Source organism: Schistocerca gregaria, chromosome 6 (genome assembly GCF_023897955.1).
Source record: "Schistocerca gregaria isolate iqSchGreg1 chromosome 6, iqSchGreg1.2, whole genome shotgun sequence".
Taxonomy (NCBI): domain Eukaryota; kingdom Metazoa; phylum Arthropoda; class Insecta; order Orthoptera; family Acrididae; genus Schistocerca; species Schistocerca gregaria.
In genome coordinates, this window is record NC_064925.1 from 267818214 (window position 1) to 267844249 (window position 26036).

At 42.7% G+C, this 26036-nt stretch overlaps 1 protein-coding gene across 2 annotated transcripts in view; it reads right to left on the bottom strand.

Moving 5' to 3' along the window:
* The window catches only part of LOC126278329 (putative inorganic phosphate cotransporter), a 331537-nt gene that overhangs the window by 139988 nt on the left and 165513 nt on the right, over positions 1-26036 (bottom strand). Inside the window, exon 1 of one of the 2 annotated variants that reach the window (XM_049978350.1) lies at positions 24935-25270. The exons of the other annotated variant lie outside the window; for it this stretch is intronic. Coding sequence (XP_049834307.1) covers positions 24935-24968 — 34 coding nt within the window. The 5' untranslated portion in view covers positions 24969-25270. Of the gene's footprint in view, positions 1-24934; positions 25271-26036 lie in introns of those variants that run through there. 2 annotated transcript variants of the gene reach the window in all.

The window sequence follows — 26036 nt, forward strand, 5'->3', positions numbered from 1 at the left end:
ACTCTAGGAACCTGAAATGGGTATGTACCTGCTTCGACTCACATAGTTTGAACCGAATCGGTGAGCCCTATCACACGCTCTCCTCTTGTTACATTTAAACATGCAATAGGTCTACCAAAAGTTTTAACTCTTAACTTTCTCCTCCCGTGCTCTATTGGAAAGGGGGTCTCATTAGCAGGTCATCTACAGAATTCGCTATGTTGCTTGCACAATACTTTACAGCACTTTCAAAGAAAAATACGGACCTGATGCTGCGTTGTTGTTTTTGTTGTTGTTGTTGTTGTTGTGGTGGTGGTGGTGGTCTTCAGTCCTGAATCTGGTTTGATGCAGCTCTCCATGCTACTCTATCCTGTGCAAACTTCTTCATCTCCCAGTACCTACTGCAACCTACATCCTTCTGAATCTGCTTAGTGTATTCATTTCTTGGTCTCCCTCTACGATTTTTACCCTCCACGCTACTCTCCAGTACTAAATTGGTGATCCCTTGATGCCTCAGAACAAGCAATACCAACCAATCCCTTCTTCTAGTCAAGTTGTGCCACAAACTGCTTCAGTCTGGAACCGCGCGACCGCTGCGGTCGGCAGGTTCGAATCCTGCCTCGGGCATGGATGTGTGTGATGTCCTTAGGTTAGTTAGGTTTAAATAGTTCTAAGTTCTAGGGGACCGATGACCTCAAATGTTAAGTTCCATAGTGCTCAGAGCCATTTGAACATTTTTTTTTTTTTTTTGCCACAAACTCCTCTTCTCCCCAATTCTGTTCAACACCTCCTCATTAGTTATGTGCTCTACCCATATAATCTTCAGCATTCCTCTGTAGCACAAAATTTCGAAAGCTTCTATTCTCTTCTTGTCCAAATTATTTATCGTCCATGTTTCACTTCCATACTTGGCTACACTGCATACAAATACTTTCAGAAACCACTTCCTAACACTTAAATCTGTACTCGATGTTAACAAATGTCTCTTCTTCAGAAACGCTTTCCTTGCCATTGCCAGTCTACATTTTATATCCTCTCTACTTCGACAATCATCAGTTATTTTGCTCCCCAAATAGCAAAACTCCTTTACTACTTTAAGTGTCTCATTCCCTAATATAATTCTCTCAGCATCACCCGACTTAATTCGACTACATTTCATTATCCTCGTTCTGCTTTTGTTGATGTTCGTCTTATATCCTCCTTTCAAGATACTGTCCATTCCGTTCAACTGCTCTTCCAAGCCCCTTGCTGTCTCTGACAGAATTACAGTGTCATCGGTGAAACTCAAAGTTTTTATTTCTTCTCCATGGATTTTAATACCTACTCCGAATTTTTCTTTTGTTTCCTTTACTACTTGCTAAATATACAGACTGAATAACACCGGGGAGACGCTACAACCCTGTCTCACTCCCTTCCCAACCAATGCTTCCCTTTCATGCCCCTCGACTCTTATAACTGCCATCTGGTTTCTGGACAAATTGTAAATAGCCTTTCCCTCCCTGTATTTTACCTCCGCCACCATCAGAATTTGATAGAGAGTATTCCAGTCAACTTTGTCAAAAGCTTTCTCTACGTCTACAAATGCTAGAGACGTAGGTTTGCCTTTCCTTAATCTATTTTCTAAGATAAGTCGTCGGGTCTGTATTGCCTCACGTGTTCCAATATTTGTACGTAATCCAAACTGATTTCCCCGTGGTCAGCTTCCAACAGTTTTTTTCCATTCGTCTGTAAAGAATTCGCGCTAGTATTTTGCAGCCGTGACTTATTAAGCTGATAGTTCGGTAATTTTCACGTCTTGCAACACCTACTTTCTTTGGGATTGGAATTATTATTCTCTATACGGACTTGGTGCAGTGAACACCGTAGAAACCTCAGTGTCAGCTGGGATGGCGTCACGTCAGTGTGTGCGCAGTCGAAAACAGACTGCTGCGTCACTTCTCTGAATTGACTGTAGTGTAGCTGACCATCATTTGACTACTAGAGATTGGTTTCCAATTATCGTGGAGAGAGCGCTGCAAAACACGTTTTCGTCCTTTTTACTTGCACACCAGAATGCATTCGAAGAGAAATGGTGTAATCTTAGCGCGATTACAAGTTCGTATTCGAAAAGGAATGGCATAATTTTAATCCGATATTTATAGTGTGCACATGTCTGAAACTTGCCGAAACCACTTTTCTGCACTTCCAAACCTCCACAGTAACGTCCATGAGGATATGGGTAACAAGTTCTCCATTACACTGAATCGCCAGAAGAACTAATCTTACGGTGTAGTGGGAGAGACTGCGATTTCTAAATTTGCAATACAGAGAGCAATGGTGGCACTCTGATGTTTCCATCGGCCATGAAAAAGAAACTACCTCAAATGGAGCTGCGTGTACTCTGATTCCTGTCCTGGACGCAATTTAAAAGTGTCACGTATATTTATGATCTTGCGCGAAGTGTCAACGCGAAAAAGCAGAGTGGATCTTTACCTTGACGAGCGCTGAAGAAATTGCCGTTTAAGTGAAATATGGAAGTTTGTTAGTGCTGAAATATGCGTTTAAACTAAAGGAACATAACATAACTTTTCTGGTGATTCAACTTGAGTTTTAGTGTCTTTATAGATAGTGTAGCTCAAGAATTTCTGTAGAAACAAAGGAGAGATAACGCTTATTGAAACGTTCACGCTTTCTTCTTGTTGTTGTTGCCTTCATTCCGAAGACTGGTTTGCTGCAGCTCTCCATGCTAGTGTATCCTGTAAAAGTCTCTTCATCTCCGAGTAACTACACCAACTTCCATCCTTCTGAATCTCCATACTGTATTCATCTTTTGCTCTCCCTCTACGATTTTTATCCCTCACACTTCCTTCTAGTACTAAAGCGGTGATCCCTTAATGTCTCAGAATGTGTCTTGTCAACCGATCCCTTCTTCTAGTTAGCTTGTACCACAAATTTCTTTTCTCCCCTGTTCTATTCAGTACTTCCTCCATAGTCATGTGAACTACTAACTTTTCAGCATTCCTCTGTAGCACCACATTCAAAAGCTGCTATTCTCTTCTTGTCTAAACTGTTCATTGTCCGTGTTTCACTTCCATACGTGGCTACACTTCATACAAATACTTTCAGAAAAAGAATCTGTAATACTTCTATATATATTCCATTTTAACAAACTTCTCCTTTTCTGATATGCTTTTCTTGCCATTCTCATTTCACATTTTATATCGTGTCTAATTCGGTGATCATCAATTATTTTACTGCCCAAATTACAAAACTCATCTGCTACTTTAATTGCCTCGTTTCCTAATCTACACTCATGTTCATAAATTAAGGATAATGCTGATGCATGGTGAAACAATGCTCTGGCGGGCGGTTTGCGGGTTTAAATCACCTCAGGGTATGACCATGCTGTGCATTTGACCTGCTGTCGTCGCACGGTGGCGCTGGCAGCAGCCCACATACGCAGAGGTGTGTTGGTGTAGGTCATAGTACTGTACAGCGAATAACTACTAATGGTAACTGTGTGTTGAAAATGGCTCAAAAAATACGTATTGATGACGTTATGAGGGATAGAATACTAGGGCGACTGGAGGCTGGTCAAACACAGCAGTTCGTTGCACGGACCCTCCGTGTGCCACTAAGTGTGATCTCAAGATTATGGCAACGATTCCTGCAGAGAGGAAACATGTCCAGGCGCTAAAGTACGGGACGTCCACAGTGTACAACACCACAAGAAGACCGATATCAACGTAACTGCCCGCAGACAGCCTCGGAGTACTGTAGGTAGCCTTGCTCAGGACCTTACAGCAGCCACTGGAATAGTTGTCTCCAGACACACAGTCTACAGACGACTGAACAGACATGGTTTATTCGTCCGGAGACCTGCAATCCCGTAAAGCCTGGTGTGAAGAACACAGTACATGGGCATTGGAACAAGGTTATGTTCACGGATGAGTCCATGTATCGTCTGAACAGTGATTCTCGTCGGGTTTTCATCTGGTGTGAACCTGGAACAATATATCAACTCCTTAACATCCTTGAAAGGGACCTGTATAGAGGTCGTGGTTTGATGGTGTGGGGTGGGATTATGATTGGTGCACGTACACCCCTGCCTGTCTTTGACAGGTGTATCGGGACGTCATTTTGCACCAGTATGTCCACCTTTTCAGGGGTGCAGTGAGTCATAACCTTTCTCCTGATGGATGAAAACGCACGGCCCCATCGAGCTACCCTCGTGGAAGAGTACCTTGAAACAGAAGATATCAGGCGAATGGAGTGGCCTGCCTGTTCTCCAGATCTAAACCCCATCGAGCATATCTGGAATGCTCTCGGTCGACGTATCACTGCACGTCTTCAAACCCCTAGGACACTTCAGGAGCTCCGACAGGCACTGGTGCAAGAATGAGAGGCTATACCCCAGCAGCTGCTCGACCACCTGATGCAGAGTATGCCAACCCGTTGTGCGGCCTGTGTACGTGTGAATGGTGATCATATCCCATACTGATGTCGGGGTACATACGCAGGAAACAGTGGCGTTTTGTAGTACTTGTGTTTCGTGACGGTTTCCTCAAGTTACCACCAATACCGTGGACTTACAGATCTGTGTCGTGTGTGTTCCCTATGTGTCTATGCTATTAGCGCGTTTTGTGTAGTGCCACGTTGTGTGGCACCACATTCCGCAATTTCCTTAATTTATGAGCATGAGTGTACATTCGATGTTAACAAATTTCTTCAGATATGCTTTTCTTGCCATTCCCATTCCACATTTTATACCCTGTCTAATTCGGTGATCATAAATTATTCTACTGCCCAAATAACAAAACTCATCTGCTACTTTAATTGCCTCGTTTCCTAATGTAATTCCCTCAGCTTCATCTGATTTCATTCGACTACATTCCATTACCATTATTTTACTTTTGTAGCGCTGTTAGAGTTCCCTCCACCACATCGCAAAGTACTACAAACACATTTACTAATGTTAGCAGTTCTCCGCCTATCAGATTATTTGTGTTCTCGTGAATGACGTGAGCTAAGGCAGCTTCCATTTGCTTCTTTATTACTTTTCCTTCAGTGTCGAAATTAGAGATAATAATTCAGCCGTAAAAAAGATTATTCGTAACGACAATTTCAGTTTTACGACATTCAGTAGCAGTTAATCTAACTTCGATTAGACGTGCGGTGACGAATTGTTATCCAGGATGCGAGCTATCCGTCTTGATGAGGTGATCAGATCGGCTTATCTCCTATATCGGCTTATCGGTTGTTCTACCTATCACAGGTGATATGTAAGTGTTAGATAGAGATTTTTCTTCATCACTGGAAAATTCCAAGAGACACGTGACAGACAAGAAAATCCTTTTTCATTCTAAGAAACTCTAGCGGTCATGTTCTGTAGATGCGCCTGAAACACGTAACAAGACTTCTACAGCCTTTTTCATCCAGAGGCATGAAAACGTCCTTTTGCCTGAAAACATCTGTTAATCCGAGAACGTGGCAGCGTTATCACACTTGAGTGACTTTAGCGCTACAAAGTCCACCGAGAGAGCAAGTAATTAATCCTAGCAATTTAGCGCGTGCACTGCCAACATGCTTACTGCTTTCCTCGTTTTTGTCTTCTGCCACTACCGTTAATTCCATCGCCACCTATTGACAGATGTGGCGCAGTGATAATAAACTGAACTCGCATTCGGAGTTCAAATCAAGATTCTGCAGACCGTCTTACTAGAGTTCTCCAAGAAGTCTCGGGATATTTCCGTTGAAAAATACTAAGTCTATTTCATTACCTGTCTTTATCCTGTTCAAATTTGCGTGCCAATGAACTTGTCGATGATGGGATATCCATTATGTCGGAATAAAAACCGTCTTGGTTGCGAAGTTATTTAACATAAAAAACGCGTCTCACCAATTTGGTGTGTATCAGACTTTGCAAAAGTAGCTGGATATGTATTCCATCCGTCATACAGCGACATAAAATGAAAAATAGAAGCAAAAGTGACTGTATGGATTGCATATCCAATTAATTTTGCGCTGATTTTCCATTTTATATACCTTTATGGCGGATGGGTTCCATATCCAGCTACTTTTAAAGAAGCTAGTGATGCCCCGAAGGGGGAAATGTATTGTTAAAAATAATATTAAATAACTTCGCAACCAAGACAGTTTTTATTCCGACATAATTGGAAATCGGTTGCTGTAGCGCCCTGTCATAAGGGAAAGGAAAAATTTCTTGAGACTATTAATGTTACTACTACTACTAAGTAAAAACCTTCTTTCAACCCCTAGTGGGGATGCCAATAATATGCAATGAAGAAACACAGTCTTGGTAGCGGGGTTGTAATTATTATTTGTTTATCCATGACGCGTTTCACCTGGTTCAGGCGTCTTCCGATTGGCTGATATTAGGTGGTGTTAGGTGCAGGGGACATCGAGATGGGACGTTTTGTATGCTCGGTGTCGTATGTGCCTACCACTATGTGCCTACGACCATCTAAAACCAGCCATCTAATGTCAACCAATCTGAAGGCGAAACACGTCATTGGTAAATAAATAAAAATTACAACCCTGTAGCCAAGACTGTTTGTTTCTTCATACTACAATGTAAACCGGACAAGAAATGCTCGCAACCTGCAGACACTACATAAATACCGTGTCCATTTCGGCGACAAAGAGAACCCACAAGATTCTTCAGGTATGCCGTATCCACCTGCAGTCTTTCTGCCATTGATGATTAGATCCTGTAGAACTACCAAATTGTGGGGTATTGTTTCCACGTTCTTCCGTTGTTCCAAATAGCACCAGACATTTCCCACGTGTTTAAGCTCGAGTGACTTTTGGGTCAAGCACAGGTATGAAAAGGTTTTTCAGTTTTCTTCAAACCAGGAATGTATGCCTTCAGCACTGTCAACACGATTGTTGTCGTCGCGGAAGACGGAAGTGTCCACAGCTTACTCATCATGAAGAAGTAGAAGAAAGACAGGAACTTGTTCACGGAGCAGTTCGAAATAAACTTTCACGTTAATCAAAACGAGTTCATCTAAGTCATGGTACGAAAAACATCCCAGAAACATCACAGTGCTACCCCCTAGCCTATAATACACTGTCTACAGGTAGCGGGTTAAACGCCTCATTGGACCGTCGGTGCATTTGACCCACGCATGACTTAAAAAAAAAAAAAAAAAAAAGAGGGAGAGAAGAAGAAGAAGAACTTAAAATCGGGACTCTTCTGACCAAGCTATAAGGCTCTAGTCAGCTACTGTGCAGCTTCTGTGTTACTTGTCTCATCGAAAATTTGCAGCTTCTTGTGGTGAAATCAAACTATATCGTTCCAGAGATCTTTTCAAGTCACGAACTTCATCATTCATACTGAAGCAACGAATGAAAATTTGTACCGAGCCCGGGATTCGAATCAGTGTCTCGCGCTCACTGGGCAGATGTACCAACCAGAGTGCCACCCTGCCACAGAGACTCTAGACACCTGCACGGTCCACCCTAGGACGCCTTCGTGCTCAATGGTTCAAATGGTTCAAATGGCTCGGAGAACTATGGGACTTAACTTCTGAGGTCATCAGTCCCCTAGAACTTAGAACTTCTTAAACCTAATTAACGTAAGGACATCACTCACATCCATGCCCGAGGCAGGATTCGAACCTGCGACCGTAGCGGTCGCGCGGTTACAGACTGTAGCGCCTAGCACCTCTCGGCCACAGCGTCCGGCCCCTGCTCAATCCAAAATACTTTTCACGCCTTACTCCACTTTATGTGATGCCTAGAGAAACTCTCCTTTGCGAGGTACCCATGGTAAAGACGATTCCACGTAGCTCCCTTCACAAAATTCTGTCGGAAACTGGTTGATATAGACCAGCAGTCTCTGTCCGCGGCAGTTGGTGTGGAGTTGTCATTGATTAGGCGTAAAACCCGTCTCCGCTCCCTGTCTGATATTTTTATGACCACAGTTCTTACGCCATGTTACCTGGCTGCGAGTGGTACAGCAGTCCCTGCAGACACGTTGGACATGAACAAGTTGAGCACCTTTATTCACGGTGTGGTTATGAGCACGTCCGAGCACTTCTTGTTACTACGTCGACCCGTCTTACTGCAGTGGTTCTATACTACCGACTGCCACATAGGCGTCACCTCACTGCCTTGACCCACGTCAACTGTGGTAGGCTACAGGACATCCAGTTTTAAACTTCTTTTTTCCTGTGGTAATCTTCCTTTTATGTCCTCGTTCCTTCGGCCGTCAAGTACGGTCTGTTAGGTAATACTGTGGTCGGGTTAGTCAGTAGAAAAATGTGTTTGACAACAAAAGATGTACATACATGATAAATGAGCAAAACAAAACTGCAGTTACAATTAATAATACGTCCAGTCAATCGTAGCGTCATTAATTGCTTGGCATCTCCGAGGCATGCTAGAAACCTAGTTTTCCGCGTATTAACTTGGAAGAGACATCCAAATACGTTAAATTTTCGTTGACAGATGTTTCAATGTGGATATATTTTCTATTTGCGACATCTTTTTGACGTAAGTCCATACACTTTCAATAGCATTAGCTTCAGGCAGCTGTGAGCGCCAATCCAGTACCTGAACATCTTTCTCCTTTTTCGAATCGCTGCAGAGCAGCTGCTTTGCTTCCGATCATTGTCGTCCTGCAGTACCCAATCTTCATTTTTGTAGATGACCCAACGTTTGGCAGTCGGTGTCAAACATCTTTGATAAACGTGACGCGTACGTTACCCTCGTGTCTCTTCTTGTGTATCTCAGTCAAGCATTCAAAGGAAACTGCTTTTTCTGTTGAGTTGTGAAAGACCTAAGGCGATATCTTTTATCATCCATGTGTAATGCCAGTCACTATCTTACTTAACAGATTGTATCATTTTGCTTCCAACGTAGTAGAATTCCCTAACTTCGTCTACTTCGTGATCATCAATTCTGATGCTAAGTTTCTCGCCAATCTCATTTCTGCTAATCAGCATTCCTTGCGTCTTTCTTCGTTTTACTCCACAGTGTGTACTCGGATTGCTCAATCCACTCAATATGTCCTGCAGTTTCTTCTCATTTTCACTGACTATACCAATGCCATCAGCGAATCTTAACAATGGTATCCTTTAAAAATAAATGTTAAACACAATCTTTAACCTAACTTATATTCCCGTCATTGCTTCTTCAAAATACGTATTGAACAGTAGAGGGCGAAAGACAGCATCCCTGCTTCATATCTTTTTTAATCAGAGTACATCGTCCTACGTCTTCCACGCTTGGTTATTGTACATGTTGTACATCATCCGTTTTCACTAGAGCTTACTCCTAATTTCCTCAGAATTTTGAAAGGTTTTGCTCTATTACACATTAGAATGCTTTTTCTTGGTGGACAAATCCCATGAAGTTGTTTTGATTTTCTGGTGCCATGTTTCCATTATAACTCACGTCAGAACCGTCTCCATGTGCCCATAACTTTCACGAAAACCAAACTGATCGTCGTGTAACATGTCCTCAATTTCCTTTTCCATTTTCTTGTACATCATTTTTTTCAGCAACTTGAGTGCGTGATTGTTCAGCTGATTCTGCGACAGCCCTCGCATTTTATCTGATTTGCTATTTTTGGGATTGTGTGGACGATATTTCTCGAAAGTCTGACGGTATGTCTGATAGATTCTACAGTAGAACCTCGATAATCCGACCTTGGATGGTCCGGTTCCCCGCTTAGTCCGATCATTCCATTTCCGGTATTTGTCTACGTACACAGGCCGTTGCTATAATACTTATCAATGACTCATCGTCTGCCATTTGGATCACTAGGCTGTTAGCCGTTGCTAGATACGATAGTTCGATCAGTTTTAGTATGAAATAACTTGTTTCTAACTCTATCAGGAAGTGTCATTGTTCAAGCTTTTCGTACATAAATTAATGACAGTGTTCTTCTTACATTTTAAATTCTGTAAAACAAAATAATGGCACCAACTATACGCGAGCGTGTGACGTTGTCTTTACGTTGAGCCCTGTGACGTAAATGAGTGCGTCAGTACAACTGAAATTGGCTGCACAACAGAAGCAGAATTAACTGATGACCAAATCATTGACGCTGTAACTCGAACAACCAATGAAACGTGAAACATGACGACAACGAAGACAACCAATCTTGGGCTCGAGTACCAGATACAGATGATGAATATTGCTGTGGTATAGCCCTTCAGTACGTCAAACAAACCACTTCGTCTCCTCTCAGTAGACATTTCGTGAATTTGGAAATGGCGGTAAACTTCGCAAAATCAACGTTGTGGTCTGCTATGCGAAAGAACATTGTAGAGTTTTTTCGCCCTGCTTAAGAACAGAACCATTTTTACTGCGTGATTTCTCTTGACTTAAACAGCTAAGCGCACGTCAGTTGTGTGTCAATGCATTAGTGTCATAAGATATCTATAGTAACAGTAGCTCACCATACGAAACAGATGTATTGTAGAGGACAGAGTTTCGCCTAAGATATTTTAGTGCGAAAACCTTTTCTTTTCGTTTTGTTACTGTTTCAACATTTCCAGTTGAACATTAAAATTGTGCTGTACTATATTGTGATGTCAATGAAAGTGTTCCTCTGATAATCTGACCTTTCTTGAGTTCAGACCATGCTTTCTGTCACACAGGAGACGGATTAGCGAGGTCCTACTGTACTTGAGCAATAGTTTGGTCGGAATTTCCCCCAATCTTTTTAAAAATTCCGAAGGAATGTTATCTGCTTCTTCTGCCTTACTTGATCACGTGTCTGTCAAAGCTCTGTTAAACTCCGTCTGTAAAGCTGGAGCCTGTGGCGCCTGCGGGCTGAGGATGACACAGCGGCCGGCCGGTCGGTACCGGTTCTGTTTATGTTAGAAAAATATCCTACGTTTATGTATATAGAACAGTTTTGTTTTTCCTTCTCTCTTATGCAGATCCTGCAATCCCTTTCGAATTCGAGTCTCGTATTCCACAAACTACACTACTTCTCTTGGTAGCTTCGCCCTGTTGCCACGCCTTCGTTTGTAATTATCCATGCAAGTAACAGTTGCTCTTTGTCTATGTCTAAGACACCGAACATGAGGTTGCGTGGTGATGAACACACAGGAATGGTATTTGCAAGGTCGTGCTATCAGCGTTGACGTTTGTGCTAAAACGCTTGACGCGAGTGCCGGTTCAGCTCCTTCAGCAATCGATCGTCTTCTTCTTTTTTTTTTTTTTTCAAACTGCGTCTTACTTCGTGTGCAATGTATCCTGAACGTCAGTAAGACACAGAACACCAATAAAAAATGAAATTATATTGGTACCTCCCTACAAAGCTATTCGACGAGAAATTCCTTCCTTCGACGCTGTTTCCTCAACGAGGTGCAGCAACCGAAAATATTACCAATGAACCTTGTACCCAGTCAAGGCTATGCACTGTAATTTATCTTCTTCTCAGACTTAAATTGTATGGTAAGATCGGTCACCTCGAGCGTTCGTCTAGGCGTTCTCCCTAATAGCTGGTACCTACTCCAGTATCCCTCTGCTACCATATCCAGTTGGATAGAGACTTTTTTGAGACTTATGAGACGTTCTTGGAAAAAGAAGAAGAAGAAGAAGAAAGTAGAGAGTTTCCCATAGAAGCTCAATATCCAGTTCGAGTTTCAATCCACTACAGAATAATTCATTCTGGAATCAAATAGGATCCGAGAGCTTTACCAATATGGGTCACATATTTCATAGTTGGGAAGGTTCGTAACATATTGCCCTTTACTGTACTGAATTATCCTCTCGCTGTATCAACTTTGCGTCTTCGACGTTTTGAAGCAGCTTTTTTATGCTTCAATATGTTTTTACTGTCTTTTCCTCCCTCATGGCATCATTAGGTAGTTTAAATGTAGTTTCGGGCGCTGATAACCTTGCTGTTTAGTGCCCTCCGCTATAAATCATCATCTAAAGTAATTTAGACGCCGCGATTGTAGGACTATAAAGAGAGCGAACATATTAATTAGTGCAATTAGGGAAGTTTCTTTGAAGTTGGGAAAGCAGCAAACAGAGGTACTGGCTGAACTAAAACTGTGGCGGCAGACCCTGTGTAATACATGGTTATGTCTGAAGGTAAGAGCACTGTTCCGCAAAGGCAAGGTTTTGCATATAAGTACCTATCCGGAGTTTCAGGAAGTTGCAAACACGTAATTAGCTGCTGTGGCGATGTCTGTCAACACAGCAGACCACTAGAGCAAACAGTGGCTGCTGGGGGTTCATGCTCCACTTTCCGGCAAAGGCGACGTGTCGACAGGCGGAAACAGTGTGCAGGTGGCGTAGCTCGCAACACGTTGCACCACCATGTGACGTCAGGCCTCCAAAAGTTGTCCAGCTGTTCTTCCCGCCGTCTACAGCGTTACGCCATTTTTCGCTTGTGCTGCACAGGAAATTACTCCGATTAAGAATAAATGGAATAAGTGAAAGACACACTGAGAACAGTAATAAAAGAGCAGATAGAATTGGTAAGGTTCGCTGACAGCTTAGGTGTTAAAACTGTCACACGTAGTTGATAGTCTCACATTGCCTACAATGTGTAACAGAAATACAGATGACGCCTTACCGGCATACAAATCTTTAGACAGTCAAAACAGGTAAAATGAATGAGGCACCTACCATAAGTGGATGGCAAAAATAGCAAACACTGGAATGTGTAAGATAAGTTATCAAGATTGTCAATGTCTATGAAATTCACCAACAGCGGTGTAACTTGAGATGATATTTTATTTTATTTTGAAAGCTACTATTTTCAGCATTTCATTATGCAATCCTCAGGTGCTATATGCATCTCTCCAAATAAACGAAGATGTCATATACAGGGTGAAAAGTATTTAAACCGACAAACTCTGGGAGTTCGTAGGGGACATCAAAACAAATATTTTTCCCTAATGTAATTTTTTTCTCATGAGGATTATTTAAACTGGTGGAGGCCTTTTTACGCTCTTCAGTTGTTAAGAGGCCGTATTACGCTCTTCAGTTGTAGGCATCTGCTGTCCACAAATGCAGTAGTGCATTGTCTCTGTTTACTAATGGAGCGATACACCTGGGGTGAGTACACTGATACGGTTGGTGCGTATTACGTAGCGCACCACAATGGACGAGCTGCACAGCCAATTTATCGACAACAATATCCTAATCGCCGTATTCCGCATCACACGACCTTTGCTGCAGTGTACCAACGTCTGCGTGAAACCGGGTCATTTAGCAGATCGCCTGGACAGGGACGCCGTCGCACGGTAAGAACGCTGCAATTTGAGGAAGCTGTCTTGCAGCATGTGGCACGGGATCCTTCAATCAGCACTCGTGCAATTGCACGTAACATGGGGAAGAATGAGACGAATGTAAACAATGTCCTTCGAGAGCAATTGTTACGTCAATTCACTTACAGCGTGTCCACAACCTGGAACCAGTTGATTATCCACCCAGAGCATTGCCAGAATTGCTGGAAGACGTCCCGCTCCCTAAAGACAATGCATGTGGTTCCAGCATGACGTGGAGCCTGCAAATTTCAGTCGTCGTGTGCGTCGATTCCTGGACCGACGGTTCCCAGAAACTTGGATTGACACAGGTGGTCCTGTACCCTGGCCTGCTCGATCCCCAGATATGTCCCCTCTGGACTTTTTTGTTTGGGGAGAGATGCGCAACCTTGTTTACGCAACTCCTGTTGCATCAGAAGAGGACCTGGTTGCCCAGATAGTAGCAGCAGCAGGAACAATTCAGGACACTCCTGGGGTTTTTGCCCGTGTCAGACAAAACATGATCCGACGGTCAATGGAGGCGTTTTTGAAAATCTACTGTAACTGAAATTGGGTTGTGTTAATGTGTTGTCTCTTGGCCATAAACAATGGAAAAGTGTTTGTTGATTTAATTCATTTGCCGCCACAGAAATCATCCTTTACCGGTTTAAATACTCCTCATAGGAAAAAATGACATTAGGGAAACATATTTGTTTTGATGTCCCCTACAACCTCCCAGAGTTTGTCGGTTTAAATACTTTTCACTCTGTACACTCTTAAGTCACTTTCCGTGTATGAAATCTTCGATTATTTGGAGAGATGCATGTGGGGCCTGAAGATGGCATAATGAAATGCTGGAACTGGTGGCCTTCAAAATAAAATAAAATAACGTCTTAAGTTATGCGGCGGCTAGTGAAAGTCACTCACATTGATAATTACTTGACCAGCCGATGTACCCCGTCCATAAACCACCAACAGAGAGTGGAGTTATCGAGATTGTTGCATGTGGAAGGTATTTATTTATAGAAAGTAGCACATGATATGAAGACACGCATCACACTATCAAACGAGTTGCAACAGTGATGAGTCACAGTGTAAGCCTGCTTATAAATATGACGCTGAACCCTCTCTGGCCTGAAGGGATGCACTGGTTTGGTTGTGAAGGGTGTCATAAATCACTTGGATCCTCTCCGGAGACAAAGTGGCCCACCAGTGTATTAACTGCTCCTTGATATTCTAGCTTGAGGCACTGAAGCAGAGTTGATCCCCAAGGAGGTCCTACACATGTTCCACTGGGGACAGATCTGGCGATCTCACTGATCTTGGGAGTGCCTTGACATCAGGCAGACAATTGCTATGTGTGGACGAGCATTATCCTGTTAGAAAATGACACCACACTACTGTCACAGGAAGACACAGGATGTCCATGTTGTACTGCTGTGCCTGTCAGAGTTCCTTCAGTCGCCATTACGTGATGTCATACCCGATGGTTTCCCATACCATGTGGTCAGGAGTGACACTGTTGTGTCTCCATGCGCAGGCGTTACATTAACAGCAGCCTATGGGTGTCACTGTTAGTCCTTAGGCCAGCACCTGTTAGGATCTGGTCAACAGTGCCAGGTTACACTTAATGCAGCAGCGAGTCCCTCATTCGTTCTCGGATGGCAGGCGCAGATATAAAAGACTTGCAGTGCGCTTGGTACACAGTATGGCGATTCATCCTTGTGGTAGTCAGATGTGGTCGACTGTTGGAGGGCTATGCCGAAAGTTTTTAGCACCCCGTAAACCGTAAAGCGGAGTACAATTGGGTTGTTTTCATTCGAAAGAGCAATGTTTTTCGACCTTGGGACGTGCGCGCGCAGCCCCTGGCTAGCGGTGATCCCCCCACAGCGAGGTAAGAAAGCACAGGCAGTGTTGAGTCAGGATGCAGCTGTCGCGCCGCGACTTTCGCGCCATGATTTTTTATGATTATAAAAAGGGTTTAAGTGCCGAAGAAAGCCATTCTTCTTTGCTGCGTGTTTTTGGTGAAGCTTCCCCTTCTAGAGCCACAGTTGGAAATTGGTTTCGCGAGTTTTCGAGGGGTCGGCAGCCAATTGAAGATGAACCTCGTCCCCGTCGGCCAGCGACAGCTATGACTCCTGAAAACATTGATGCTGTGAGGAAAATGATCAAAGAAGATCCACATCTTACATTTTGCGACATTGAAGGGACCCTAAATATTGGATCAACAGCAACACAGACCATCGTTCATAGTCACTTAGGCCTTACTAAGAGATGTGCCCATTGGGTGCCACATTCCCTGACAGAAAGCCAAACGGAGGCGAGAGTGGACTGGTGCCGTTTTCATGCTCGAAAAATTCAGTGGAGGGAAGTCTCAAGACACCTACAATACCGTCACAGGTGACGAAACGTGGGTCTACCATTATGACCCTGAAACGAAGAGACAGTCTTCTTTCTAGGGGAGGAACCATCCACAAAAGTTCTGGAAAAAAGATCTGGAAAAAAGATGGTGGCAACTTTTTTCACAAAGATACGGCATCTCACCTCTGTGACCTTGGACGCATGTCGTACAGTCAATGCTGAATGGTACATGAACGATTGTCTTCCAAACGTCATCGCCACATGGAAGTCACAGCATCCAAAGTCCAAGAGTGCTCATCTTCTGCTGCATCACCTTCTGTGCATCTGCGCACAGGGCTGCCAGAACGATGGACTTTCTGGAGAAGAAAACAGTGTGAGTGTTACCCCATCCCCCCTATTCACCTGACCTGGCCCCCTGTGACTTCTTTCTGTTCCCTAAGACTAAGCCAGCCACGGTGCCCGAGCGGTTCTAGACGCTTCAATCTGGAACCGTGCGACCGCTACGGTCGCAGGTTCGAATCCTGCCTTGGGCATGGATGTGTGTGATGTCCTTAACTGAGTTAGGTTTAAGTAGTTGAAGTTCTGGAGGACTGATGACCTGAGATGTTAAGTCCCATAGTGCTCAGAGCCATTTGAACCCTAAGACTAAGGAAAAAATTCGAGGGCAGCGGTTTTCATCAGGTGAAGACGCCACTGCATCATACGAGAGTGCACTAAGTGACATCCCAAAAGAAGCTTGGACTGATACATTTTCCAAGTGGTTTCAGATAATGGAAAAAATGTTTACATGCTAATGGAGAGTACTCGTATTTTGAAAAGTTGTAAACGTTTTTATGCAAATAATTTTTTTTCACACATTATGTTAAAAACTTTCGGCATAGCCCTAGCCTTGACGACGAGTATGCTTGCCTGCCCTGATGGCTATGCGATGGCTATGCGGTCCATCACTGGGCCACTGTCACACTGGAATGCTCCAAAAATCTGGTTGTTGCACGATGTGATCAGCTCCCCAAATGGAGACCCACAATGAAGCCGCTTTCAAACTCTTTTTGTCTGTGTCCTTCACTGAGGTCACTCAGCATTCTGAAGCTGTTCATGTCCCTTATATACCCTGCCAGCACTATTAACAACACTAAACACGAACAACATTAATGCACTCTGACTAGTCCACATCTCACAGAGAATTGCAACTCCAATCATTTACATACCCGCCGATTATGAATACATGCAGGAAGCTATATTGACATTCGACTATGTCTTCTGGGTTCTTCACTTTTTTGCCAGGCAATGTCGTCTATAAGTACTGGTCAGTAACAATAAATGACGGTGCAGTCATGTTGTAATATTTCACAACTTTTCGGTTACTGCTGCAAGCCTCGCTTGTATACCGATAATCTTTTTAGTGAAACTGTCAAAAAGATTAATTTTAGATCTCAGCTGTAGTTCATACAAGCTCGAACCAACGGTTGCTTGGATCCTACATCTTCCTAAATTGATAATTCATTGTTCCCAAGCAATGGATCACATTACCGAGACGAGCTGCTAGTCAACAAAGGCTGTGGATTTCAAATGTAACTATGGCTGTGTATACGAAGTACTTACACCGTACTAAGATAGCGTGATACACTTGTTGACAAACATCTTCGGGAAAACAAAGAAATCTACATGGCAAAAGTCACTGTTAGCATGTAAGCGTGGACAACGGCTGCTTGTATTAATTTTCTTTTACTTTTTCATAATTTTTCAGCGGACCAGTTTCGGGAAATACCGCTCATCATCTGCGGCTAGCTAACAGACCAATTTTATAACGTTAATAAACTTTGTGAATTCCCAGAATGTACTTGCACCACATACAGTCAAAGGGTATAGAAATGCAACATCGATGTACTTATGCCGCACGGAGCGGCTGCGCGGTTCGAGGCGCCATGTCACGGATTGCGCATAATCTCCCGCGAGAAGTTCGAGTCCTACCTCGGGCATGGGTGTGTGTGTTGCTCTTAGCATATGTTAGTTTAAAAAGTGCTTAAGTCTAGCGACCGATGACCTCAGCAGTTTGGTCCCTTAGAAATTCACACATATTTATGTACTTCCCTATTACAGCCCATTGGGAAAATACAAAATTGGCTAGTAAGTCAAAGATAAAGTCGAAGCAGATAAAACCAGTGAGGAAAGTGAAAATTTAAAAACATAAATTAAATCTTGTTCTTAAGAATGGAAAGCGTGTGACAGACATTGTAAGTCAAGTATGTAGTGCCAAATTAAGTATGTAACATGAGATAATTAGTCATGTGATTAGGCAAATTTGTGTATTGGAAGCAGTTAAGTAAGGTAAATTAACGATTCTGTCTGAATACCGAACGACCATTTACCTCGCAAGCACGACTTCCTGTATGTTGCTATAGCAGAGAACCTGCCACAAAGTGATCAGACAGAGAATATTATGGCTCGCATTTAGCAAAGTAAGCTTCGTGCTACGAGACACTAATGGTGTCAGTTTCTACTGCAACGTCTGTCAATGGAACTGAGAAGAGCTTCCGGCTGGCAGTCTCTCATATTCCACAAGAAAGCTAGTGAAATATAAATATGAGTGTAGATGATCGCCTACAACGTCATTGGTACTATACTCCACTGACTACTGTAGTTAACGAATAACGTAAATGTGAATGAAGAGTAATGTCTCCATAGCTTTCCAGGGGAGTGGGAAAGAGAAATCACTCCCCCCTCCCTTCACCCACACTAACGTGCCACGAGTCTTCGTGCTTTTGGTTTTTCCAAGAAAGTTTCCGTTTTGTTTACTTACTTATCGATATTCCCCGCACAAGACATGACCAAAAAATGAAGCAAATATGAAATCGTTCTACAGGCGACTATTACACGTACTTTCTCGTATTTTATCACAAATTAAAAGTTGTATATGGCTTCGCTGCTGACCCTGGAACTACCTTAAATGCTAGTTTCTCATTTCTGAAATTATTGGAGAAAAAACGTTTCGGTTATTTGGACATTTCGTTTGTAGTTAACTCGTAAACCTTGAATATCGCGTCGCCCTTTCGAAATTCAGGAGCGGGAAACTGGCGCAGAGTCACGGAGCATTGGACATCTGTGAAAACCTGAGCTATTCTGACGAAGATTGGGAACTGGTAGTTATATCCGTCCGCCTACATTCGGGCACGAGGTTCATGGTTCAAATGGTTCAAATGGCTCTGAGCACTATGCGACTTAACATCTGTGGTCATCAGTCGCCTAGAACTGAGAACTACTTAAACCTAACTAACCTAAGGACATCACACACATCCATGCGCCCGAGGCAGGATTCGATCCTGCGACCGTAGCAGTCGCGCTGTTCCGGACTGAGCGCCTAGAACCGCGAGACCACCGCGGCCGGCACGAGATTCATACTAAAAGGAGAAACAATCATCGCAAAACCTAAATATTTGTTCGACTTTTTGGAAGTCGGATGAAAAAGAGAGTTACCTATTTCACTATATCATTTTCTGACCTCTACGAAGATTATTATATATGCAGTTGTTTCTGATTTACCTTTCGGAAGCTAGTGTCTTTAATTCAGACTTTTTCATATTTCTGAGACAGTATTAGTTGCAAAAGGATTTGTATTCCTACTTTCGTCTAGTGGTTTATCAAGGGGCGTGTAGTCACATGCGGCCTGCGCGCTATCTCACGAGACAGAAACACGAGCCTGATCCGAATGGAGTCTCCCACATGAAATCTGCACAACGCATAAGTGAACGATATTTAAAACTCAAAATTTCAAAAAAAAATCTAGAAAGTAGTATAACGTACCATAATTCGTAATACTACTTCTGACGTAAGGCACTGCGTGAGAAGTAAACGATTAGGTCCACTGCAACCAGAGAAATTGTCGAGCTGCTAAAAGGTGGCCCAACGCACTATCAATAGAACACACCGTTATCAAAAGGCTAACAGCTGTTACTCATAGCTGTTAGAGTATCTTTTTAAATGGAATGCTGAATATACTTATCCGGTGGTACTTATAATTAGATCCCAATTAAACGATAATGTATCTCTTAATTCGAACACTATCTACACTTTCTCCTATTATATTTATATTGTAACTGAACGCCTAAGCGCGTACCCTGTTTAGTGACTGGAAACATCTGCTCGTGGAAGCACAATGGTCGTCTTGCGGTGGGTGTTATCATGCTGGTATGCAATTTGAACGCCTTCACAATATTGGTATTTGCAATGTACCCTTATCGGTCACGTCTCACAATTAGCTACATCATATTACTTGAATAAGGAGTTATAGTACGTTAACATATCTTTTTTTAATTTTTAACCATTTTTTCATATCTGGGGTTTTCACTGATGTGAGTCCCCTGACTGATAACCCTTCTCTCTACCTTCTTGCACATCTGAAATGGTTGTTCAGCAACTGAATCGGTTACATAACTGCTTTTTTGTATTGCGAACAAAAGAAAACTTAAAGTAACTCACGATCTTTTTTTTTTCTAAAATGAAAGACTGCACTTGCTTCCAGGAAGAAACACAAGAATTCAACTTCATAGAGTTTGCGAAATCAGATGACTCGGTTGATTATAAGTTGGTGCAGTACTACACACTACATAGTAATCACACCCATTAATTCAACCAGACTTAAACGCACAATGAGGTAACAGAGCACTAGCACACAGCAATCCAAAATTTGGAGATTTATCGCGCCAGAACAGTGATGCGGTCTTGATATTTTTGCGTAGACTGTAACTAATACATTACATGTGCACTCCACATGTATTATCATGCAAAGCTGAGATCTTCCGCAGTTATTTCTGCTTAAAGCTCCAGATATTGCGATTAACGACATGGCTGTCGGCCATATTGGATGAAATTAATCTCATCGTAGAGGCGGGATAGCAACAAAGAAATTCTGTTCTGTGGGACCTGTTTTAAACATGCAAATGTCTTAGAACTGTTGTCGCACATTGGTTATCACTAAACACAATGTCTCCATGATGGACGAAGTATGACGTGCAGAGTATTGGCGCACACGGTGAAATAGCAGCCAGGTAAAAGACTACTTCCTACATTTACGTTATTCTTCAGGAATACAGGGCCTCCATGTACTTAACAGGTACAATCAAATCTGTCATTTTAATCCAAATGATTACACATTTCCTTGATAATGGGGAGCTACGCTTGTTCTTGACCTGTGTTGTCTTTATTGCCTCAATCGATAATGTCGTTATCAGCTGCAGGTGTTTGTAAGCCTCACGAAGTGGTCAATCTAATCAGTGCCGCGATAGTATAAAGCAGTAATTTCTGTAAATGTGAAGCAAGTGAGTAGTTCAGAATTTTTCCTACTTTACATATTTCCCAAAAGTGACACACAGATCAGATTTCAAGTTAACAGAGCTACTAGAGAAAAATGCAAACTGTTTAAAAAAAAACATCTAAAAATTTTCGAAAGTCAACAGAGAAATAGAGAATCGCGTAGAGGCAATAAGCTCCAATGACCATGTTTACGAACGGAGGTAGTTAGTTGTGATGATCAATTTGAGTTATCTATGTATATTAACAGTAATGTAACTGTGTAGATTCTAGAAAAATGTAAAACTAATAACTGCCTTTGGCTATGCAATTTATCACTCTCAACAGGGACTAATCAATTAATAGCCCCGAAGCACGGTAATATAAAGTAGAGCAAAATTTGTTGCGTTTTTGGATTTGGTCTTTGATAATTACTGTTAAAGGTTCATCTATATATACATGGATATACTGCAAATCACATTTAAGTGCTTGGCATAGGGCAGTTTGTCTGTATACTAAATAAGCAATGTGAATTGTAGGATTCGATTCAATGGCGGAATACTGGGAAATAGCAATTTATTTTCAGGTTGGAATAGTGGGGCATATCGAACATATACTACTTTACAAAACTATTAAAATTGCTAGCGGCCTTGTTTTTATAGCTGTGTAATTACGCTGCTACAATTTTCAACAAAATTCATCATCTCAGAGTTAATGGGTGAGACCCGAGAGTGATGCTAGAAATTGTATACTTATCGCTTTGAAATTTGATACAGTTTGAGTCCATATAGGTCTGAGTACATTTCTTCCTTAACTCAAAACATTTCTGCAACTAGTTTTTCTTGAGGCCCGTCATTTCTTGTCTTCTGGTAGAACGCAAGAACCTATCTACAGTAAACGGCTCACCCGCTGTCACTGAGAAGAACGATTTTGAAGAAACTTGGGACAGCACAAGAACTCAGTCCAAGGTCGAACAGCAGTCGCGCACCAATTCCCACGACGAATAGCTCCTTAGCAATACGAGCAGTCTTGGGTCTTTTGCGTCGGCTTAGTAAATCCACCGTATCTAAGCGACCACCTTACAAAATCCTAAAAAACCTATTTTTGAGGCGCAGTATACGGATACCAGTAACCGTAACTTGACCCTCCCCTCCCCTTTTATTTCAATTATGAAACTCCCACGTACAAAACATCGGTTTCACACAAGTTTAACTATAAGTATCGCGTAGTGATACAGTGTTGCCGGTACATTCAGTGCTATATGTACTTACATGCAGGTGGTATCTGCAAAATCTATTGAGAATAGAGCTAGTACTAAAGAAATAATAAATTAAAACGCCATGCCTGATGCTGCAGTTACATCGCATGAACAGCGAAAATATACTAAGTGATAAACTTTTTTCTTTTCATTTTTCTGTGAGAGACGTCACCAAGTATTTAAAAGGGTTGAAACTATGTATAAAGTTGATAGAAATCACTAAGTCCTCTCATTCTCAAATGTTGGGTGATTAGAGGCTGGGTAATTTGCGCGCAGTGACTCGGTGCTGCCTGAAGATATAATCACAGTTTCTGGCTGTAATACCTATAAAATAAATTAATACCTCTCACTGAGTAGACCACTATAAAAATTTAAAATTTTGAAATTCGGTCAACAATTATACGAAATGCTGAAAATCAAATTTTGGTTGCCTCTAGAACTGGAACTGTTACCCAGGTTTGTAGTTTTGTAGTTTAGATTCTACAGCCCCCTAACAGTGTTTTAGTATATGCAATTAACAAAAAAATTAGCCCAATAGCTCGCTTAGAGACCTATAAACTACAATCAGCGCCACAGTCTATCCGTGGACGGAATGGTAAGAAACTATGTTTACATACATACGCTGCATGTTGTTGTGGAGTTAATGGCGAAAGGTAGGTACATTGTGCCAGTATTACCGATATACTGTCCTATTTTACCTGCATGCTGAGCAAGGGAAGAATGACTGTGCATGCATCCGTACGTAATTTCATTTGTCTTATGATGCCCACGAGAGACAGACAATTGTGGCAGCATGATGTTCTTCGAATACAGCAGGTTCTCCAAATTTACAGGACAAATGGCACAAATTTAAGGGTTGTCTATTTAAGTAAATAGCTAGGGTTGCAGTTACGAACGACTTAACCTGGAAACTTTACACAGGAAATGTTGTTGTGAAGGCCAATCAGAGACAGCTATTTATGGGCAGAACACTTAGAAGCTGCAAGCAATCCACTACAGAGACTGACCACATTACGCTTGTTCGACCTATTCTGGAGTATCCCAGACGGGTTTGACGACATCGAAAAAGTTCAAAGAAGTACAGCTCGTTCTGTATTATCGCGAAAGAGGGAAGAGTGCGTCACTGATACGATAAGGAAGTTTGGGTGGCTGTCATTAAAAGAAAGGAGTTTCTCGTTGCGATGAGATGTTTTCTCGAAACATTAATCAGCAACTTTTCTCCCCCGAAAGTCAAAATATTTTGTTGGCTCCCACCTACACTAGGAGAAACCAGCAGCGTTGCTAAAGAAGAGAAAGCAGGTATCGCAAGGAAATAAGGAAAATTTACGTCTTCGTTTTTTCTACTTGCTTTTCGATAGTTGAACACTACAGAAATAGTGTGAAAGGGGTTCCGTGCACCCTCCGCTATACACTGAAATATGCATTGCAGAATAATTATGTAGGTGCAGACACAGATGCACCCAACAGGATTTCGGGATGAATACGTCTTTCTTGCAAAATTCCTTTATAAGATTCCCAAGAATTTATCATATACCTTGGTATGGACTATACCGCCACGAAGAAGAATGAAAAAGGAAATTGAGGGAGTTAGATGCCGATCAGTTTAGCTTTAGGAAAGGCAGGCAATTTCGAGGTTGAGTTTGATAATGGAAGCATGACTTAAGAGTAATCGAGACATGTTTATAGAATTTGTCGACATGGAAAAAGCGTTTGACAACGTAAGATGGTGCAAGACGCTCGAAATTCTGAGAAAATGGGAGCAAACCGTGGGGAAGATGGGCAATGTACAATATGTATAGGAACCAAGAGAGAACAATAAGAATGGGGGACGAAAAACAAAATGCTCTGATTAAAAATGGTGTAAGACAATGATGAAGCCTTAAGCCCTTACTGTCAATCTATACATCAAAGAAGCAATGACAAAAATTTAAAAAAGAGGGTCACATATGGCATTAAAATTCGGGGAGAAAGTATTGATAAATTCGCTATCCTCAGTAAAAGTGAGAAGCAATTGCACGACTAGTTGAATGGAATGAACAGTCTAATCAGCACACGCTATGGGCTGAGAGTAAACCAAAGAAAGAAGAAAGTAATGAGTAGCGAAAATGGAATTAATGATAAAATTAAGATCAGAATTGGGACCACGAAGACGTACTGAAGGAATTCTGTTAGCTTTGAAGCAAAATGCCAGTAAGAGAGGACATAAACAGGACAAAAAAAGGCAGGCTTGCAGAAGCAAAGGGGGCATTCCTGCTGAATAGAAGTCTAATAATATCAAACATCGGTTTCTTTCATTGTACAGAATTGAATAATGGTTGTGAGAAAACATGAAAAGAAGATAAAGAAATATATTGAAAATTAGGTGAACTGATGAGGAGGTTCACCGTAGATTTGACGAGGAGTGGAATATGTCGAGTACATTGACAATAACAAGGGAAAGGACGAAAGGATATGTGTTAAGACATAAAGGCATAAATTACAGCATTCTTGAGGGTGCTGTGTAGAGTAGCAACTGTCGGGGACATCCAGCAAATAGTTGGGTTCAAATGCTACACTGATATGAAGAAGAAGGCACAAGAGACGAATTCGTGGAGGACCGCATCAAACTAGTCTGAAGGCTGATAAAAAAAAAATCCTTCCTATTAAGATCGTAACAACGCGTCTTTGAATTCGTTAGTACCTTGTTGTCATGCCCAGTTCATAGGGACTGTTAACACTGGAGCATCATTTGCACGTATTGTGTATGTTCACGAAAGGCGTCTATGATACGGTCAGTTGTGAGAGATCCAGCACTTCCTCCACCACGCTGGACATCAGGTCTACTCACATCTGGCGAGGGCGGCTCTCCATCCAGTCAGCATGTTGGGGGCGAGACGTCGTCAGTTCCTGAAGGCGTTGGCTGATGCTGTGAATGGTGCGTGTGGGCGTGCACCGCGTCCCGGTACGTAGCCGGTGGTGTGGCAGGACAGCAGAGGGACGGTGTAGTCTGGTCACTCGGTTGTCGCCGCCGCTACTGCAACCGCTGCCGCTGCCGCCGCCACCTGCGCACGCCGACACTCCAGACACGGGAGGCGGCGGCGCGCCGTCCTCCGCCTTTATATGCAGCCAGTCTGGAGGGGGGGTCTGGCCCGCTAGCGCGGAGGCGCGGCCTTCACGTGGTGCGCTGTGCAGATAGTGCGGGGCAGGTATTCAGCACACCTTGGCGCCACACAACGCTGGCCCCAATCAGCGTACCATGTCTTCAGCTCATTCCCAACACACACTGTCTGATCAGAAGTATCTGGACACTCATTAGTGGGCTTTATGATAGTCGATATTCACCCTTCACCTTTAAGACAGCTGGAACCCTGCTAGGGACAATTTCACGAAGGTATCTTCATATCTGTGTAGGCGTGGCAGTCCAGCCTTCCTCAAGGGTCGAGACCTGAGAATGTTGTGATGTTGGACACTGGGGTCTTTAGGAAGTCGACATTGTAACTCAATCCCCTTAACTGCGTTCTGGTTGGGACTGTGGGAAGGCTCGCCCATATCAGGAATGTTATTGCCGACAGACCATTGTCTCATAGACTCTGCTTTATGACAGTGTCCATTGTCATGCTGATAAAAAGTGTTCTTGTTGTGGTCGTAAGTCCAAGTTGCTGGTTTTGATGCAGCTCTCCATGCTGCTCTATCCTGTGCAAGCTTCTTCATCTCCCAGTATTCACCCTTCACCTTTAGGACGGATAGAACCCTGTTAGGCACAATTTCTGGATGTGCATAACTGTGGAGGAGTGGCAGTCCAGTCTTCCTCAAGGGTCGAGACCCGAGAATGTTGTGATGTTGGACACTGGGGTCTTTAGGAAGTCGACATTGTAACTCAATCCCCTTAACTGCGTTCTGGTTGGGACTGTGGGAAGGCTCGCCCATATCAGGAATGTTATTGCCGACAG